Source organism: Pelodiscus sinensis, chromosome 4, assembly GCF_049634645.1.
Source record: "Pelodiscus sinensis isolate JC-2024 chromosome 4, ASM4963464v1, whole genome shotgun sequence".
Taxonomy (NCBI): Eukaryota; Metazoa; Chordata; order Testudines; family Trionychidae; genus Pelodiscus; species Pelodiscus sinensis.
In genome coordinates this window covers 99,913,404-99,934,282 of record NC_134714.1, presented here as the reverse complement: position 1 = coordinate 99,934,282, position 20,879 = coordinate 99,913,404, and the positions used below count along the sequence as shown (strand labels likewise).

General features: G+C 44.6%; 1 protein-coding gene across 1 annotated transcript in view; it reads right to left on the bottom strand.

Moving 5' to 3' along the window:
* Positions 1-20,879, bottom strand: part of SPON1 (spondin 1) — a 384,871-nt gene that overhangs the window by 290,753 nt on the left and 73,239 nt on the right. The window contains exon 3 of the mRNA XM_075927822.1: positions 14,944-15,077. Within this exon, the coding sequence (XP_075783937.1) occupies positions 14,944-15,077 (134 nt within the window). The remainder of the gene's footprint in view (positions 1-14,943; positions 15,078-20,879) is intronic.

Below are 20,879 nucleotides of genomic sequence, written 5' to 3'. Positions count from 1 at the left end.
CAATATTATTTTAGACTTGCTGTCATTACTCTATCAGGGGGCATATTTTGTCATCTTACTAACATTAAAGCTCCATGTGCTATTCAACATTAAGATGACAAAATCTGACTCTAAATTTGAAAATCAACTTTGTCCAGACAATTTTTTCATCCATCTGCAGATGTTGAAATCTAAAACGGTCATGCTTTATATTAAGGTTGTTTATAAAAGATTCATAAATGAGTAACAGACACTTTAATAAAAGATGAATCAATTGTTATAGATTCTTGTAGAGATCAATTTGCCAATGGGGCAATAAACATATAACAGAGGCTTATAATCTACATAATGTCTTCCTGATGTATTTATAACAGTGTTACTCATTTGTGAAACATATTTACAATAATAAATAATTGTTTAGCTCTTTATAAATGGCACTTTAATACAAAGTATGACCAATTATTTTTTATCTTTTATTAGTCTCTTTTAGTACATATCACTAGCTACAAGAAAATTTATGAATACAACTTTGTGGTATGGGTTGATTATGTACAATATATAGACACATATACTAGATTATAGATATAGATATAGAATAGGAACAAGCTATGTACCGTGTATACAGCGATGCACATTAAGTTCAGTGACATTTCTGCAACTCTAAGGACTTCAGTACTGAACCCCTGGACTGTATCTTTGAAATGGCAGAAGTATAGTCTATGAAGCTATACTTATTTATCCCAGCTGAGGATCTGGCCCAGATATTTTACTTAAAACTTCTTTAAATCCTGTTAAAGTCAGTGGGCATCATGCATAAGCAATACAGGGTAAAATCTTCCATGAAAAGCAAACTATGAACTTGTATAGTATATAGAATTATTTACCACTGTTGTACTAGAGTTTTTACAATATCATTTTTCTAGTCAATGAAACTATTTGCCTGTCATTTCCTCTGGTGTATAGCAGGCATTTTATTTCACTGAAGTTAGTAATAAGTCAGATCAGAATCAGGCTCACTGCCTGTAATGTATAAACAGAGAACGCTTTTCTGTAATTTGGAGATTAAGAAATTTTATCTATAAAAGGGCATATCCATTTTTTAGATTAATGTTATGCTTTCCTAAGCAAAATATTGCCTTTACAGGCTGACATAATAAAAGACAAATCATGTCCTAACTATGCATTTTTGTGCAGTGGAAGAAGTTTACTTCAATTCATGTGGTTAACAAAAATAAATAGTGAGTTAAACTGTTCTAGAGCTAAAGAAATATCAAAACACTTCTGGTATCTTCATTTATCATCCTGTTTTATGTTTCAAACAGAAACAAAATTATGAATGTCATGATTAAGCTGACAATGGCATTAAAGTCAAATTAAACATCTGTTTATAAAATAAACCAGAGTGCTGATGATGACAGCTGTGGAATAGCAAATGCTTTACAGCTGCTAGTGTCCTAAATTAACAATGATTTTCATTTACAAATAGAAAACAATTAGAAAATAATAGTGTCTCTCCCTCTTCGACTTTTTACTGCTTACAATACAGAAAAATAAAGAATTCAGAAAAGACACTGTCAAGAAGAAGTGGCAGTGGCTAAGGAACTAACAATTTGAGCCTTTTTCCACATCAGTAAATGTGGAACTACCTTTGAGGGGAGCAGAATACAGCCTAAAGCAAATTTCAACACCTGAGCATTTGGGGAACCTGCTACTCTTATTACACATGACATTGTCTTTTCCCCCTGTTTTCCTCATGAATATTTAAAAATACACTCAAATGTTTTTCTCGAGGTATTGTTAATTTGTTAATTAAAGTTATTTGTTAAGACATAAAAATGCCAAACATTGAATAAAGGGAAGAGCTCTTTAATTTCCTTTACATTGTTAAGTCTTTAATGAATTAAACACATCAAACAATGATGAATCGTGATCATAACTGGTAATCCTTTGAAGCTGGGTTCAAAACAGGACCACATGTTATTTACTACAGAACTATTCTATCGGAATTTTCAGGTACTAACATTAAAAAACCTCAAAACTTGAACCTGGAACAAACCTGGTTTTCTTATGACTGGAATTCACTGTGAACCCAACAATGGGTTTTTAAGTTCTGTGATCCATACATGTTCACATGGGTTTTCTGGAAGTGGAGCTACTGGCCATAATGGGAAATACCATGTGACTTACTGCTTTATGTAACTTTTCTCAGTGAACATATTTTGAACTTGAATGCAGCACCAAACAGTAGCCTCAAAATGTTCTTGGATATCCACTGGCATCACAAAAGTTTATATCCATATTAGACAAAAAGTTAATGACCAAAAACAAATGTTGTGCTTCTTGGTGGTGAACACAGGTCTAATATACTTGTGATTGATTTAAATTGAATTTAGGTTTCGTATCAAAAGTAAGGTATACCTTTAATCTTATTTCTATGAAGCACTAGACCTAATGGCATTCAAAAGGAGAAATTATAGTACTAGGGGGCTGCAAACAAGTGAGGGAAAAAACCCACCCCTTCCCAGTGTTGGCTAGGGGAGCCTCGAGCCTCAGGGGCCAGATCCAGGCAAGTTGGAGACAGCATCCGGCCTCCAGGTCTTAGGTTTCCCCACCCCTGTTGTATATCATTCAGTGTTAGATATGTTATTAATACAGCAGCTGAATGAGTACATATATACGCTCCCAATTCTTCCTTGCATATTTAGGTAAAACCCTGGTTGGCATTTTTGCCCCAGGAATAAGGAAAAGGGCTATAAGCTGCAATTACAGCTAAGGTTGATGATACCCTTGTTCATCATATAATAAGAAATAAAAATATTTTAAAAGAACATGTTAAAGTATTTTAATCATTAGGCTGATCAAATAATGTGACTGAATAGAGCCCCTTTCATTTGTAGACTCAACACTTAACAAAACAAGAGAAGTGTCATACTCCCCGTTTTCCCACCAGGGAAACCGAGGCACTGAGAGCTGAACTGGCCCACTCAGAGTTATATAGCATGTCAATGGCAGACCTGGGAAGAGCCCCAAAGTCTCCCGACTTCCTGTTCAGGTCCCTAGCCAGTGGGCCAGACTGACTCCTTAAAAGCCTTATGTGAGGGACAGAAAGGTGATGGCTTGCACTCATGGGGAGCATTGCCTTTGAACTGCTGGGGGTTTGCTAGGGGACACCGGCCTCTCTTATTGCACCAGGCACTAGCCCAGAGCCTGATGAGGGCCATCAAAGATCTAACATCCAGTGGTGCCTTAGCCCTGGTCTACATTAGGACCTTATTCCAAAATAACCCCCCAAGTTCAAATTTATTAGTGGAGCATCCACACTACCAACCCCATTATTTCGATATAGCGGGCTACAGAATTTGAATTCTGTACTCCTGCTTTTCACGGGGAGTAACGCTAATTCTGAAATAGTAATTTCAAAATAATGTTAGTGTGGATACTCCAGTGCTGCTAATTCCAACTTACTGGCCTCCTGGAGGCCTTCTGCAGGTCCCCAGAGTGCTTCCTGCCTTGGACTAATTTCGATGCTTCCCCATAGGGAGGACATGCTAGTTCGAATTTATTCAATTGGAAGTTCTTAAGGCAAATTTAGTACTTTCAAAATAGTTTCCTGATGTAGACATGGCCTTCATGTTTTCCTCCCAGGACCACGTCCTTCCACCCAACACATTTGAATCTTGAAGTTGCTCCTGAAACCTGCAGTATGTTTTGCTACCAGTTCAGCCAACAGACCATATGCACAATTTCCCAAGAAGCTAATTTTAAAAAATACATGCAGTGATGTGCTAAATCTGCCAGAGTTTTTATTTGGGAGACTCCTTTCAAGTTGCTCAGCCCTCTGATAGCTGCTTATATCCAGAAAAGAGGCAGTTAATGAATTGATGAGCAACATTATTTATGCAGAAAAACAACAAATTCCGTACTTATTTTCAAAAAGAATAAAATTTTTAGTTTTATTTATAGTTCAAAACTTTTCCTATGAACAGAGCCTGAAGAGGCCTTGATGAAGATTTTTGATATGTTACAGGAAATGCGAGAAATAATGGCTATTTTGGATTTTCATTTGTTGTTCAGCTAAGAACAGTTTGGATGGCAGAAGGTGAACAGCTAGTAAATAAAATCTTGTAAATATTTACCTTACCATATAAGCTACATATCATAAGCACCGGAAATCCCAGTTATATAATACAGGGGTGGGAAATAATTTTTAATGGGGGGTGTCAGGGCTGTTCCCCCACTCTGGCACTCTGAGTGCAGAAGGTGGGGGCCCGCAAGAGAGCTTCAAAACCTTGTCTCTACAGGCACTGGTTACAACAACCTTCCCACAGTCCACAGATTTTGAAGGATTGCTGCCACCATCAAGTGATTTTTATCCCTAAGAAACCAGGGGTGAACACTTGAACCCACCTCTAGACATACCCCAAGCTCTTTTGCCCTAAAAGAGCTTGGAAAAAGAAAAGAGAAAAACAAGCTGCAGTCTCTAAGAGTATGTCTACACTACAGAGTTTTGTCAGAAAAACAGCCATTTTTCTGACAAAACCTGAGTTACAACCATACTGCAGTCGTGATCTTCTGAGGATAAATCGAAAGAACAGAGGGGTTTTTCTGGCATTGTAATCCTCTTTCTACAAGGAAGAACGCCTTTTTCTGAAAGAGCTCTTTTGGAAAACAGCGTGTATGGACGGGGAAGAAGGAATTCTTTTGAAAGAAGAGGAAAGAGGAAAAAGCACAGGTGCCCTGATGGCCACTCCGTCCATAGCAATCAGAGCTTACTTGTGAGATAGTGTCCAGTAGATGCTATCTTTCAAAAAAGCAGATGGCTTTTTCACCGTGCTTTTGTGTGTGGACGCTCTCTTTCGGAAGAAGTTTTTTCGGAAGATCTCTTGCTGTCTGTCTTTCTTTTTCACTTCAGCATGGGAAGAAGTGAGTTGTAGCTCACAAAAATTTATGCACTAAGACCCTAACAAATGTGTTAGTCTTTAAAGTGCCACTGGACTCCTTGTTGTTTTTGCTGAAACATACTAACGTGGCTACCTCTCTAAAAAATTCAGGTTGCTCTTGGCATTCACACAGCAATTCCACAAAGTGGATTTGGGCCCAGGATGTAGTGGGCCTACATCTTAAGGCCTTTGAGAGGATGAACAGTGGCTGCAGAACTTTTTGATGCGAGAGGCCACCTACCCAGATCTGTGTGGTGAATTCACCCCTCTTCCTCTTCCACTGGAACACCACAATCAGAGCTACATTGACACTGGAGGATTTTTTTTCATCCAACTGTATGGCAAGAGAGGTGATTAGCAATGTTCAAATAACCAAGTCCAAGGCTGAAAATGTTTCTACTTCTGGGTAATGGTACATAGTGGCATTCTACTTCTGGGTAATGGCACGTAATGGCAACCAGGACTTTCACATCATCTGTTTTTAAGATGTGCCACTTGTTATAGGGATAGAGCCAGGTCCGGCCAAAGAGTTTGTGGGGCCCAAGGTGGCACGCTGCACTACATGGCCAGGCAGCTCCCAGCCAGGGCAGCGAGCAAGTGGCCAGGCAGGAGGGGGCCAGGCATCATGGGGCTCCAGGCAACCGCCTTGCCCGAAGGCTGGACCTGGATAGAGGATTGTGGCTCCCAGATTCCAGACAAGGTTTCAATGAGCCCACTGTGTGCACAAACATGTTGCAGAGAGTATAGGCAATAGACTAGCAAAGCACTTAAGGACATGTTTAAATTTTAAGCATGTACTAAAGTCTGATTTCAATGGGACCTACATATGTGCTTATGTACTTTGCTGCGTTAGTATTGTATGTGTATCCAAGAAATGTAGACCCGCTCAGCAAACTTGTGGTTCTGTATTGCAGTTCTGAAAGAATTCAAGAGACTTATTGTAAACTGGGGCAAACAGAGACCAAACTTCCAGGCTTCTGTGCTGCAAAATCACAGTGGGAGTGAGGAATCTGGCTCCAGTGTCCTGTACCAATTATGGTTATGTGATATCAGATGTAAAGTACCTGGTAACATTAACTTTTTATTTAAAAAAATGGATGAATAGAGTATGACAAAGCAAGGTGGAGTGGGGTGAAGGAGTACACCCATGCTACTTACAAACTGCCATTGGAATTATGCAGCAAACTGAGTAATACTCCTGCCAAAACATTTCTACTTCCCATGCTTCATCTGGACTCTCTCATTTTCCAGTACCACTTCTTGCTTTTCCCAGCCAAACAGGTAATAAGGGGACTGCTGGTCAATTGTGGGTCTCAGGTAGCAGATTTTTCTAACCAGGGAAATAAAGTAACATCAGACCAAATTCTATTCCCAGTTACACTGGTTCAGTTACAAAGTAATGTCATAAGTTTGCAGAGTTACTCTGGATTTAGGCCGGCGTAACAAGAGTAGAATTTGTAGGTTAGCTGCATTAAACAAACTGATAACTACCTTTTCTCTTGGGCTGTGTCCAGACTCAGGGTTTTTTTCGAAAAAAGTAGCCTTTTTTCGAAAAAACTTCACCTGCGTCTAGACTGCAGCCGCGTTCTTTCGAAATTAAATCGAAAGAATGCGGCTTTTCTTTCGACGGTGGTAAACCTAATTCCACGAGGAAGAACGCCTTCTTTCGAAAGTGCTCTTTCGAAAGAAGGCGTTCTTGAAAGCAAACAGGCTTTTTAGAAAGAGAGCATCCAGACTCACTGGGTGCTTTCTTTCGAAAAAGCGGCTTGCCTTTTCAAAATTCCGCGTGCAGTCTAGACACGCTCTTTCGAAAGAGGCTCTTTCGAAAGTATCTTTCGAAAGAGAGGCTTGCAGTCTAGACATAGCCTTGGGCTTTGTCTAGACTGCAGGCTTCTTTCAGAAGAAGCTTTTCTCGGAAGAGATCTTCCAAAAAAACTTCCGAAAAAGAGTGTCCACACACAAAAGCGCATTGAAGAAGCCATCTGCTTTTTCAAAAGAGAGCATCCACACTGAATGGATGCTAGCTCACATTTAAGCTGTGATTACTATGGACGGAGTGGCCACCAGGACACCTGTGCTTTTTCCTCTTTCCTCTTCTTTTGAAAGAACTCCCTCTTCCCCGTCCACACACGCCTTTTTCCAAAAGAGCTCTTTCAGAAAAAAACTTCTTCCTTGTAGAAAGAGGTTTACCAATGTCATAAAAACCCCTCTGTTCTTTTGATTTTTTTTTTGAAAGAACGCAAGTGCTGTGTGGACGTAAGTGACTTTTTTTGGAAAAATGGCCGGTTTTCCAAAAAAAACCTTCTAAAGTACAGACATACCCCATGGCATGATTCTCTTTATATTTACACCAATGTAAGTTGAAGCCAATGGATCAGTTTATGGTATAAGATAAGAATCAGGTCCTCTCTGCTCAAAACTGGCTGAGAACTACCAGAAGATGCAAATCTTAACTGCAAATTATTGGGGTAGTTGGTAGTACAATTTAGTTGCACTCCTGCATTTACACAAAAAAGGAAAAGTCAGAGAAGGGATGAAATGAAGAACAATAACATAGTTCAAATTTGCCCCCATCAGAGTTCAAGGTAGCAAAATTTCTTTTCCCTAGTTTTGGCCATCCCTAATTATAATGGCTATTTTTAAACTATGTAATTTTATGGTCTCACTGAAGCTCTCATGATTGCCTAAACAATTAAGAAAATGCTGCCCAGCATTTGTATGGGAGCATGAGGAGGAGGCGATTATAAAGAAGGCTTACTGTGAACCCTATCATTTAGATGAGCTCCAAATGGAAAAGTGTGAATGGTATTAAGTTTATGCCAAAAAGCACAACAGTAATTGCTATGTATTGTGCTACCAAGCACTGAATTTCTGTGCAAATGAAAGCCATATTATAACGTTAATCACTGGCTCCAACAAATCACAATAAAAGGAAGCTGTTTCTTTCTTCTTTTGAACTGAACTCAAAGTACAACAGTCAATTTATCTTTTGCATCAGTAAGCAGCTAGCTTGGGGATGACTATTTTCTCCAGAACTTTTATTGAAAGACAGCTAACAATCAAACAGTGTTTATTCATTTGCATTCACCAAACCATGTGTATCTAATAAAGGCCCTTCCACCTGACCTTGTTATTCCACCCATGCTTTGATTTTGGCAGGTACTGCAAACTTAGCAATTTGGAAATGGTTCAGTATTTGGATGAGTAATATACATGCTGTAGAAATTAGAGAGCTACTTACTAAATCACCCACACTTTCTCTCTAGCCATTACTAAATGAATCTCTCAGAAATAGAAAGGAGAGACTCTGTTGGTGGTATGCTCACTTTTGTTCCTCCTGACAACCTATAATTCTGAAAGATCACACCATAATTACTGTAAAGGTAGGGTCAGAAATTATGAGGTTCGGGATAAATTCAAACTCCATTCATATGAATATTTATTATATATATTATGGTCGTACCTAGTTGTCATATACAGGCAGTCCCTGGGTTACGTACAAGATAGGGACTATAGGTTTGTTCTTAAGTTGAATTTGTATGTAAGTCGGAACTGGCTCCAGATTCAGCTGCTGCCACTGAAACTGACCAGGGGCTGACTATAGGAAGCCCGAGGCAGAGTTGCTCTGCCCCCAGCTTCCTGGAATCAGCCTGATCAGTTTCAACAGCTGCTGAATCTGGAGCCTGGGACAGAACAGCTGGGGCACTGCCCGGTAGGTTCCCACAGGACCAACCCGGCAGCACCCCAGCTGCTCTACCCGAGGCGTCCCGCAACAAAAGCCTGGTCTGCTGGGGGTGGGGCACACTAGCCCCCCAGCACACCAGGGAGACCCGAGCAAAGCCGCACAGGCGGAGGGGACCCCGCCGCCCGTGTGGCTTTGCTCCTTTGCCCCGGAGCAAAGCCGCACAGGCGGCGGGATGCCGCCTGTACGGCTTCGCTCCTGTCCCCGTGGTCTGCTGGGGGGGTCCAGCAAAGCCGCTGGACCCCCCCAGCAGACCGGGGACACCCGAGCAAAGCCACCGCCAGGGCGGCTTTGCTGCCGGGCAAACGAGCAAAGCCGCCCAGGCGGCGGCTTTGCTCGGGTGTCCCCGGTCTGCTGGGGGGTCCAGTGGCTTTGCTGGACCCCCCCAGCACACCAGGGAGAGCGGGAGAAGCTTTTCTCACCCCGGAGGACGAGAGCATAAGTGACAAAACTCAGGTGGATACAGCAAAGTAGTAGACAGTACAGAGACAGCTTTGATCAGTGTAAAAAGCAGCAATCACAGCAGTTTAGCTGCCCAACCCTTGTTAAAAGTATTGCAGGAGTTGTAACATGAATGAGTGCTAAGAATTAAATTCAGCTTAGTTAAATGTCTGCTGTAGCTTTTACTGCATTCAACATTTTTCATTTCCTGTTTCAGTCATCAGTAAACAATGGGTGATGCTTCAGGGTCAAATTCCTACAACAGGCCTGGGCAAAATACGGCTAGATCCAGCCTGTGGAGGAAGTGGGGAGCCCCAGGCAGGCTCCCCGCTTGCCTCACAGCCCCACACACCACTCAAACGAGGCTGCTGGACCCCATTTTTGTTTCAAAACTGGAGGGGAGGGGGAAAGATTCAGGAGCTGCCCCCACCCCCAGCACAACCCCACTGTCCAGTTTCTGGCCAGAAACTGGCCAATGGGAGCTTCCTGTTTCAATAACAGGCAGCTAAGAATCACACCCCCTCTCCTAGGCTCAGTTATTCACTGAAGCACATCGTCGGGCGGGCAGGCTGGCTGGGAAGCATTTTAAGCTATGCAAGCCTTTAGCTCTGCAGGCAGGCAGGCTGGTTTGGCTGCTGGCTGGTAAGTCTCCTGGCCACAGCCTCCCTCTGGCACTCCAGCCTCTCTGTTTCCCAGCCCTCTGCCCTCCAGTCAACATACCCAAAACCTCCGGCCCCCTCTTGCACCCATGCTGCCTCCAAGATCTGACATCCCAATCTCCTCCCCCAGATCACAATCCCCTCCTACCTAGGTCACATCCCAAACCCCTGCACTCCAGTCCCCTGCCCTAGGTCACAACCACCTCCTTCACCCAAACTCTATTCTCCCTCCTGTACCCCAGTCCCTTACCCCCAGGTCCCTTCTGCACCCAACCTCCATCCCAGACCCCGCATCTCCTCCATTAATACCATGAAAGAGTGTGCCCCTCGGCCACTTTCCAAAATCTAGGAGTGTCCCCCTCTTCAAAAAGTATTGCCCACCCCTGGCCTACAATGTGCTGATAACACAGAGCAATATCACTCATTCTCATCAGGATGAAACAATGCCATCAACTAGTTACCACAATGTTTGTGGGGAAAACCCCAGTCATCTTGGGGTACATCGGCACTACAGCATTATTTCAAAACAACAAGGTGAGTGTGCCCACAGCAAGCCAGTTATTTTGAAATAATTTTGAAATAAAAAGCTCCTTGTTCTGGAATAATAAACCCTAATTTCATGAGCAATAACAGCTATTTCGAAATAGCTATTTCGAAAGAGGGCGAGTGTGGACAGCACAGCTCTGCTAATTTCAAAATAATTGGCCTTCAGGGATTCTCACAATTGCCCTGGTGGCCTCTCTGTCCATACTTCTCAAAACTCTACAGTTTCCCTACCCCTGAAGCTTTTAAAGCTGCAGCCACAGGGGAAACTGCTTGTGGCACAATGCAGGCAATGACAGCCCAGTGCCACACAGCACCACCCATTTCTGCAGTAATGGCTGACCCCAGTGCTCCCACCAAGCCCCCCAAGGCTACTAGCAAACTGGCAGCCAGCTCTGAAGCACCTGCTCAGGGGCAGAAGCAGAGGACCCCTTCCTGATCTGCTGTGGAAATCCTGGATCTCATAGAGGTCTGGGGAGGGAGGCAAACCTCCAGGATCTCCACAGCAGATGCAGGAACACAGTTGTCTACGGCCGGATAGCTGCAAGCCTGGGCCAGAAAGGTGACATGCGCACCCAGAGGCAAGGGAGCATGAAAATCAAGGAACCAAGGCAGGCCTACCAAGGCCAGAGAATGGAGTTCCCACTCTGGAGTGGCACCCCAGATCTGCCACTTTTATGAACAGCTGCACCACATGGGAGGGGGACTGGTCCCCTCCCCCCTCCTCCCACCACCTCCCGTCATGGACTCCAGCCTGGAGAAGCCTATTGTGAGCCCCCCCGGAGCGCAGGACTGTGGAAGAGGGTGATGAGGAGGTGGAGGAGAAAGACGAAGCCAGCCAGGACACGATGCCCACCAGCCAGGAGGTCATCCTGTGCCTGGAGCTGATACCCCCTTCCAGGATGTCACCCAAGTTTTGGACGAAGCCAGCAAAGGCCCATCAAGTGAGTTCCATTACTTTCCTAGACAGACGTGGGGAGAGGAGTCAGGCCTTCTCGGCCTAGGGATCGCAAAGCAGCCTGTGCACGTGGGTGCACATGGAGCACCAGTTTGGAGCAGACAGCCCCATGAGACTGCTCCTGCTCACAGGGTTCCTGAACAGGCCTGCCTGACTCCTGACTCCATAGTGGGACACCTTCCCACCATAAGCCACCACTAAGGAGGCTGGATGCATGGACACACACAGCAGTGCCAAACACAGCGCAGGCTGATGCCTGCACTCTCAGGGCAGCATCCACTCCCAGTCAAGTGCAGCAAGGCAGAGGACACCAGACCCCTGGCACGAGAACCTGCTGGGGGCAGGAAGAGGAAGGGACCCTACCTGACAAGTGGCATCTGCTGCTCACACACACCTTCCCCAACACCCTCCACCCCTCTCCTCCAGAAGCCAAGGCTAGAAGTCCTCTCTCTGTCGGATGCTGCCACTGCCACACCTAGTGTGAGCATGGCACAGAGGGAAGCTGAGTCGCCCTCTCACCCTCTTCCCACCCTGGCTTGTCAGGACCCTTCCTATGCCTGCTTGTCTCCAGAGTGTGGGCGTAGCAAGGCTCCTCTGGGACATCTGTGTCTCTGCAGGACAGGCCCACTGTCTAGGCCACAGATAACCTTGCTCAAAGCACATTGCCTTCACCAGAACTGAGACCTTTCAGTGTCAGCTCAGAGATGAGGGTAAGGCTTCATGCAGTGTCTCCTGGGATGACTGCACTTCTCTCTCCTTCACAGCTGGGCCAGAGTGACTGTGGTGTGTATACCACCTCCTGTGCTGTCCTCCCGATCTCAAGAGCCACCACCACAGGTGACCCTGTGAGGACCTGGAGCCAGAACACATCACCTGCCTGCGTGCCCTGCAGTGGTGTCTCGAGCAGCAGGAGCAGAGGGGGGATGCCAACTTGGAAGAGCACAGTGCTAACCGGGAGCTATGTCACAGCACTTGACATCTCATCTCAGCAGAACTGCAGCATGTATGGGGTATACATCACTGCCATTTACCGCCTGCTTGCCGCAATTGAGTGGTCCAGCAGCCGTCCCCCCACACCTACTCCTTCCAAGTGCCCCCTTCACCTGCTTCTGCCCCTGTCCCTACCCCTGTCCCTCCAGCTTCCCTCCCCTCAGTCCCTTCCTTTGACTGTTGAGGGCCATGCACACAAAGCGGTAGGACCACCTGAGAAAGGTGCCAGTCCCAGCCCTATCCCTCAGGGACTCCCAGGTGTGCACAGCCCCCTGATGGGCCTGCCGGATGGCAGCTGTGCATGGCTGCTCAAAGGCCCTGACCAGCCACTCAGCCTCTGCCCTCCACCCTGACAGGGTCATCTCCTGCTTGTTCTCTCACAGGTTATACAGAATACATCAGGCTGCCACCTTCTGGGGATGTTCCGTTTGCTGAAGTCCAGGCAGGTGAGGAGACACCGGAACCTCTCCTTCAAACAGCCAAAGGCGCCCTCCACCACAATGCGGGACCTGCTGAGCCTGGCATTGAACTGTATCTTGGTGGGGTCCAGGTGACCCATGTAGGGCTTCATTAGCCAGAGGAACAAGGGGAAGACTGCATCACCCACAATGCACATGGGCATGTCAACGTCCCTGATCCTGATGGTGCAGTCAGGAAAAAAACTACTGGTATGCATCGTCTGGAAGAGGCTGGAGTTGTGGAATATATGGGTGTCCTGTGCCATCCTCGACCACCTGATGTTAATGTGGCCTCAGTGCTCCACAAGGTCCTGGAGCACCATTGAAAAGTGCCCCTTCTTGTTGATGTAATTGAATGCCCAGTGATCGGGGGCCTGGATGGCGTTGTGGGTCCATCAGTGCCCCCCCCCCCCACAGTTGGGGAAGCCCATGGCAGCAAAGCTGGTGACGATACAGTCCACATCACCCAGGATAGTGACCCTGCTCAGAAGGATGGTGTTGATGGCTCTCACCACCTGTAGAAGGAGACAAACAGGTTGACAGAGTCCTCAGGAATTCTCTGAGCCCAAGCCCCTTCCCACAGCAGGAGCAACCCCAGCTACTCCATCTCCCACAGAGCTTTGTGAAGACAGGACTGCAAAACCTCCAGGGAGGGAGAATCCACAATACCCCCTTCCCTAGGGAACCTCATTCCTGGGCTTCACCACCCTCCTGGGACAATAGTAAGAGAGTCATACCTGCATGAGCATGGCCCCAACATTTGATCTCCCCAGGCCGAACTGGTTCCTGACAGAATGGTAGCTGTCCAGTGTGGCAGACTTCCCAATAGCAATGGCAACACACTTCTGCAGGCAGTTGGCGGGTTGCATGAGGGTGTCCCATCACCCGAGGACAGGGGTGGGCCACTTGCACAGCTTGAGGAAGGTGTCCTTCCACATGAGGAAATTCTGGAGCCACTCCTACTGCTCCATGACGATAAGGTCCCACCAGTCAGAACTGGTGTGCTGGTGTGCAGGGAAAGTTGGGAGGGGCTGTGGTGCATGAGAAAACCATGGAGTGGGGTGAGGAGGTATCCCAGAGTGTGCTTCTGGTCCTGGTTCTGCAGTGCTATGAAGGCAGCCTGCATTAATTGTGTCACGAGGTGAAGCATGAGGTCTAAGAGCTGGTGACTGCTTTGCAGCTGGTCCGGCTCCATAGCAGAAGTGCCAAGGGCAACCTGAGCATGCAATGAGAAGTTTGCTGTCCCTCGAGGAGGTAGGCAATGGAGAGGAGACTGAGACACAACTGCAGAGGGGGGTCCCTTTAAGCATGAACCTCAGATAGCTTCAGGCATCAGCTACAGGAAGTGACTGCCGTCCTGATGCCCTGCCCAGAGTGCTTCTGGGGGAGCTTAAATGCAATTGAGGCTCCAATCAGTGTGGATACACTAGTTAGACATAAATCTGTGCTATTTTGATGGACATCTGTAGTGTGGATGCACGATTTTGAAATGTTTTTTCAGGAGTTATTCTGAAATAGCTTATTTTGAAATAACTGCGTGGTATAGACAACCCTTTGGGGAATAAGAATGGGCTCAAATACAACCAAAGATAAAGATGATACTGGTGGGCAGGGGGAATCATCTCTCTAGTAAACAGTTCATTGACACTGAGTGAAGTTTCTTTAAATGCAGAGGGGACTATTGTATCACCTTTACATCCTACGCAGTTCTTAAATTAGCTTGCAACACGGGGCACGGTGTGCTTTAAATGGGTGTTGTAACTTTAAATCAGAAAACAAAACAACATTCTGTCAAAAAGTCCTGAATGCAGATATAACACAATGCTTCTGTAGTGACATGGATTACTCTGAGAAAGGGAGATACCCTAATGCAGCACTATTGACATCACTGGCTAAAAGATAAGGATTTAACGGCATCTTAACTATACCTCTGTCATTATGGGCATAATTTCCTCAACAAATGTTTTGAAGACTAACTGCCTGATTTGTCGGTGAAGTCTTCTAAAAGTTATGTCTCTAAATGGCTGCAACAGGGAACACAGAGTTGTCTCCAGAAATATTAAGTCTGTTCTTAAAAATGTAGGCCAAATGGTTGCAGGAAATGTTGTGTTGGTTAAATTACTGATGACTCATGTGTATAAAAAACTGCATCAACATGTTGTAAACCATCTTAGACTTATTATACACTGAGCCTGGTTTCACTTGTAAATCAGATCCATGTAAAAGGACTTACTTCAGAATTACACAGCCAGTACCAACAGGAGGTGCTGTCCAGAAAACATGAATGCGTGTCCGTCTTCTTGGTGTACTCTCAGTAACAGCCACAGGACAATTACTCATGAATTGTGTTTCTTCTTCATCGATTATCTAAAGAAATATAAAGATACTTTGTTATGAATGTGTTTAGAAAGTGTTTTATGTCAGTTTGTGTTTCCTTTAAAGGGAATAATCTGTTTCTATATTTGTACTAGCTCATTTGTACTAGCTTTTGCAGATAGGGTTGGAACAGCCAGTTAATCTTTTAAAACAAAATGAAACCAGAACTAGTGAAGAGATGCTCTCCAGTTATGGGTTAGGGCAGTGGTCTCCAGCCTTCTAGAGGACGAGATCACTTTTTGAATTTAAATGCAATCCAGATACCCAAATACTTGTGCCCTACCTCCTTTGTGCCTCTTCTCCAAGGCCCCACTGGACCGTGGATATTGCTGGACCAGAGAGTCCCGGTTTTGGGAGGTTCAACCTGTACTTTGCTCTGTGAACAGCCCTTTGGATTTCAATTGGAATTCTTATTGAGTGAAGCGTGTGAAATTTCCCCCGCTGCAAAACTGCAAACAGCATAGGACCAGAATTAAACTTTTCACAGAGCAGGGATTTTCTATACACCACTGTAAGCTCTTAATGCCACTATTTTCTCTCAGGTTAGCCACAGTCCCTTTTCTTAGCAAATGAACATCATTTTCAACTTATTTCACTGTATTTTACATTTTAGCTTGTCTCCTGCTACATTGTGTTCTAAACCCAGATGGGGAAAGAAGAGGATTTGGATTAGTTTTGCCTAAAGGTTATATCTCAAATTATGGCTCTGAGACGATGAAGTAATATAGTGCCTGCTTGGCTAAATAGGTCTGATTGTGTAGAACATGTCATTGTATTCCCCATGATGACTTATATACCTAGCAACATTATTATGTTTGAGGGAGTAAATATCAGAGATACTTGAGGCAACAATACTTGTTTAAATTTACTTCTGTACAGTCATATTATGAAATGTATTTGGTCTTTGTTTTGAATTATGCTTGTGTCTACTTTTCATTTTATACACCAATAAAATTAAGAAAAATTAACTGGCATTTCCAGCATTTTAGCACAAACCCAGAATATGTTGAATGATGAATGTTAACTAATAATTAGTAGGTAAATATTACTGCATGATTTAAATAACATAGCTACTCAGTTGAAATAACATTTACTCAGCACAAATATTATGATAAAGTTGTTAGGTATATGGAATTTTCAATCATTCATCCATCTGTGGGAGACAAATTGGGGGAAGTAATATATTTTATTGGACCAATTTATGCTGGTGAGAGAGACAAGCTTTCAAGCTTACACTTGATGAAGAGCTCTACATAAGCTCAAAAGCCTGTCTCGCTCAACAACATAAGTTGGTCCATAAAAGACATGACTTCACCTATTACTCAGGGTTAGCCGAAATCAAAGCTATGGTAATTAATTTGTTTTTCAGGCAGTTTAAGGAAATAAATCAGTTACAGGACACAGCATCTGTCTGATAAATGTCTGGTACACAGAAGAGTGCTTCTACTAAAAAAAACCACCAACCTTATTTTCTATATAGTACAAAATACACATCAAAAATAACAATAATCTAGAAGCACCCCAAAACAGTTAACCAAAATTTGAGGTGGTAGCAAGTAGCAACAACAGAGTCCCAGTGGCCAGCATTTCTCCCAGGGAGATTAATATTATTGTCTTCTCACTTGTAGAAAACTCAAATTTTGTAAAGTACACTTCAGAATTTTTTATAAGTAACTTAAAACAAAGCATAACTTAAAATAAATCGTTAATAGGATGAACATTTAGCATCAACAGCCTAATTTTTACTTGTCAGCAAAGCAGCCCTAGGAAAAGACGTAGACATAGACACTCATCTGATGGTCAGCTAACCTTGTCAGCAGCTGTTTATGTCTTCCTAAGCAAGGCGAAAAATCTTCTCAGAGTCGTGTTCTCACTTACAATTTATTGCAGCTAAGTGCACAACATGGCTGCATATCATATCAAGTCCAGCTTTCTCATAACATACTCACCTTGTTGCTAATATCCGGGGGCCAACATGGCTAACACACTGCATAAACCTCATGGGGTATGTCTACACGAGCCCCCTACTTCGAACTAGGGAGTCTAAAGTAGGCATTTGAAGTTGCAAATGAAGCCTGGGATTTAAATATCCCGGGCTTTATTTGCATCTTCCCGTCCAGGCGCCATTTTTAAATGCCACTAGTCCAAACTAACTGCCGGCGGCTTCACGCGGCAGTCAAACGTTAACTCGAACTAAGTCCTTCCACACTCACCTGTCATGTTGAGATGATACCGCTGCACTTAAGAATCTACAACTAGAAGCTGCATTATTTTTCATAATGGAAAAGTAATCAATGCTGGAAAGTACAATAATGGAAGCTACAGCTTTGAACCTACTTAAATTAATTAAACTGTTATTCAATCTGTTCTCCGAAAATACAGAGCTATTAAAGAACTATATTAAAATGCAAAACAGCTCATTGGGTCTTTCTTAAAAGGGACAGTTTCCTGGGAAAGCTGCAAATCATGGCTAAATTATTGCATTGCTTACAGCAACATGAGCCCCATATTCTATGGGCATGATGCAGGTAACCATCCTCTGAGAACAGTTAAAGACTATGCTCAATTCCGATTAAACAAGATGAAATAACTATAGGTTAGTGCCAGCACCTTAAGGCAGGCTGGATAGCAGCTAGTAAAAAATGAAAGCTTCATCTATAGGTCCCTAGATCCAAATCCAGTTTAGCTTATATTTAAAAGTCATTTTACCTGTTAAGTGTTTTTAGTGGCCTATATAAAATGAACTGGTGTTCAATCCAATTTCTACTGGACAAATGGACTGCATAGAAACCAATACTATTTCAGATATCACTTCCAGGAAAGACAGAGTAAAATAAGCTCTTGGTTACTTTCATATCACCAGAAATTAGGTTTTCCAGATCAAAGGGCAGGCATGCTGGCAGGAAAGTCTGTGCTGTATCTGTGTTACATTTTAGATACATTTTAGTCCTCAGTGAAATCTAGTACTTTTCACCAGCAACACATTTAAAAATAACAAAAAAGGTAGGACAGCTAATGCTAAAGGAAGGAGCTTCGGGGGGTAGCCTAGTTAGTCTGTTACAGAAAAAAACAACAAATGGTCTGGTAGCACTTTATAGACTAATAAAACATGTAGATGGGATCATGACTTGACAGTATTTCAACATTATTTCAAAATAACTGCCTGCTATGTAGACATGGACTAAGTTATTTCAGAATAATGCTAGTTATTTTGAAATAATGTTGCTGTGTAGCCGTACCCTAAGTTAGCCACTCTATCTCATGGTTATAACCTTGAGAACAGGTGATTGCTAACAGGGAGTTTTGAGAGGGAGTTCTCCAGGTGAAGGAGAAGCAGATACAGGACTCTTGAGGGAAGTGTGTTTTGTTATTGGGGCTTTCTCAGTGTGTGCAGAGCTTGTGTTTGTTTGGTGTGTGGTGGTTTGTGGGGTTTTTTTTTTCTTCCTTTCCCTCCTCCCCCCCTGTTTGAGTGAGGCTTTAGAGGGGGAGTTCTCCAGGTAGAGGACAAGTAGATACAGGAGTTTGGGAGAAGTGGGTGTTGTGCTTGGGGCTTCTTGCTGTATGCTGAGCTTGTGTTTGTGAGTGAGGGTTGTGTGTGTTCTTTTTTGTTTGTTTGTTTGTTTGTTTGTTTATTTATTTATTTATTTATTTATTTATTTTCCCCTGTTTGAGAGTGAGGCTTTTTTTTTTTTCCCTTCCCCCCTCCCCTTGATAGAGTTTGTGCTGTGATTGGTAGGGGCTGTGATTGGCAGGTGGAAACTGTTAGCTTCTAATTAAAGTTTGAATTGTAGAAGCCTCTGCTGATTGGCTGAGCCTTGGTAGGGGGAGGGGCTTTATAAGGCAGTGGGCAAGCGACCAAGGAGCTTGCGAACAGGTGATTGCTAACAGGGAGTTTTGAGAGGGACTTCTGAAGGGGAGAGGGAAGGGCGGGAGGTTCTCTTGTCTTTCTTTTTAAATCCCTTCTCCAGGACAGCAGCGATGGTTGATGATGCGTCTGCTGCTGTTGTTACCTGCACGGCGTGTGCCATGTTTGTCTTCCTCCCGGAAGAAAGAACGGATTTCATCTGCACCAAGTGCAAGCTGGTCGAGATTTTGGAAGAAAAAATTAGAGGACTGGAGGCCCAAGTGTCGACCTTACGCTTGATCAGAGAGGATGAAGACTTCCTCGATAGAAGGCAGCAATTGATCCTTCAAGCACAGCAGGCAGAGGAGCCAGTGAGGGCAGTACGCGACCAAGAGGAGAACTGGCAGCATGTAACTTCTAGAAGGGGAAAAAGGCCAGCACGGGATTCCCCCGATGCTATAGAGGTAAGCAATCGCTTTCAAGCTCTCTCCACAGGCTCTGCAGTGCTGAATGCTCTGGAAGGGACCTCACAAGGTAGAAACCAGAAGGGAGCACCATCTACTGAAAGGCATGGGATGCGTAGTCCTAGGGATGGGGGTTCCACGGCCACCACCCCCAAAAGGAAACGACGGGTGGTGGTGGTCGGGGACTCCCTCCTAAGAGGGACTGAGCCATCCCTCTGACGTCCGGACCTGGAATCTCGAGAGGTGTGCTGCTTACCGGGAGCTCGCATTCGGGATGTCACTGAGAGGCTTAGCAAGCTAATCAAACCTTCAGATCGCTACCCCTTCCTGCTTCTCCATGTAGGAACGAATGATACGGCCAAGAATGACCTTGAGCGGGTTGCTGCGGATTATGTAGCACTGGGAAGAAGGATCCAAGACTTTGGAGCGCAAGTGGTGTTCTCGTCCATCCTCCCTGTTGAAGGGAAAGGACTGGGCAGGGATCGTCGAATTGAGGACGTAAATGCGTGGTTGCGCAGGTGGTGTCGCAGAGAGGGCTTTGGTTTCTTCGACCATGGGACTCTGTTCCGGGCGGAAGGATTGTTAGGAAGAGATGGGATCCACCTAACGAAGAGAGGAAGGAGCATCTTCGCGGGCAGGCTTGCGAACCTAGTGAGGAGGGCTTTAAACTAGGTTCGTCGGGGGACGGTGACCAAAACCCTAAGGGGAGTGGGAAAGTCAGATACCGGGAAGAAATGCATAGAGCAAGGAGCGAGAAAGGAGGACCCCAGTTTCGAATGGAGAAGATAGTGCAATCAACTGGTTACCTGAAGTGTTTGTACACTAATGCGAGAAGCCTGGGCAACAAGCAGGAAGAACTGGAGGCCCTGGCCCAGGCCAAGAAATATGATTTAATTGGGATAACAGAGACTTGGTGGGATGACTCGCATGACTGGAGCGCTGTCATGGAAGGGTATAGATTGTTCAGGAAGAATAGGCAGGGGAGAAAAGGAGGAGGAGTTGCACTATATGTAAGAGAGCACTATGATTGCTCTGAACTCCAGTATAAAGAGGGAGAAAAACTTGTTGAAAGTCTATGGGTCAGGTTTAAAGGAGCAAACAGCAGTGATGTTGTGGTTGGTGTCTGCTACAGGCCACCGAACCAGGTGGATGAGGTAGATGAGGCTTTCTTCGAACAACTGAGCGAAGCTTCCAGATCGCAGGCCCTGGTTCTCATGGGGGACTTTAATCACCCTGACATCTGTTGGGAAACCAATACGGCAGTACACAGGCAATCCAGGAAGTTTTTGGAGAATGTTGGGGATAACTTCTTGGTACAAGTGCTGAAGGATCCGACCAGGGGCCGTGCACAGCTTGACCTTCTCCTCACAAACAGGGAGGAACTAATAGGGGACGTAGAGGTGGGTGACAACCTGGGAAGCAGTGATCATGAGATGGTAGATTTCAGGATCCTGACCAAAGGAAGGAAAGAGAGTAGTAAAATAC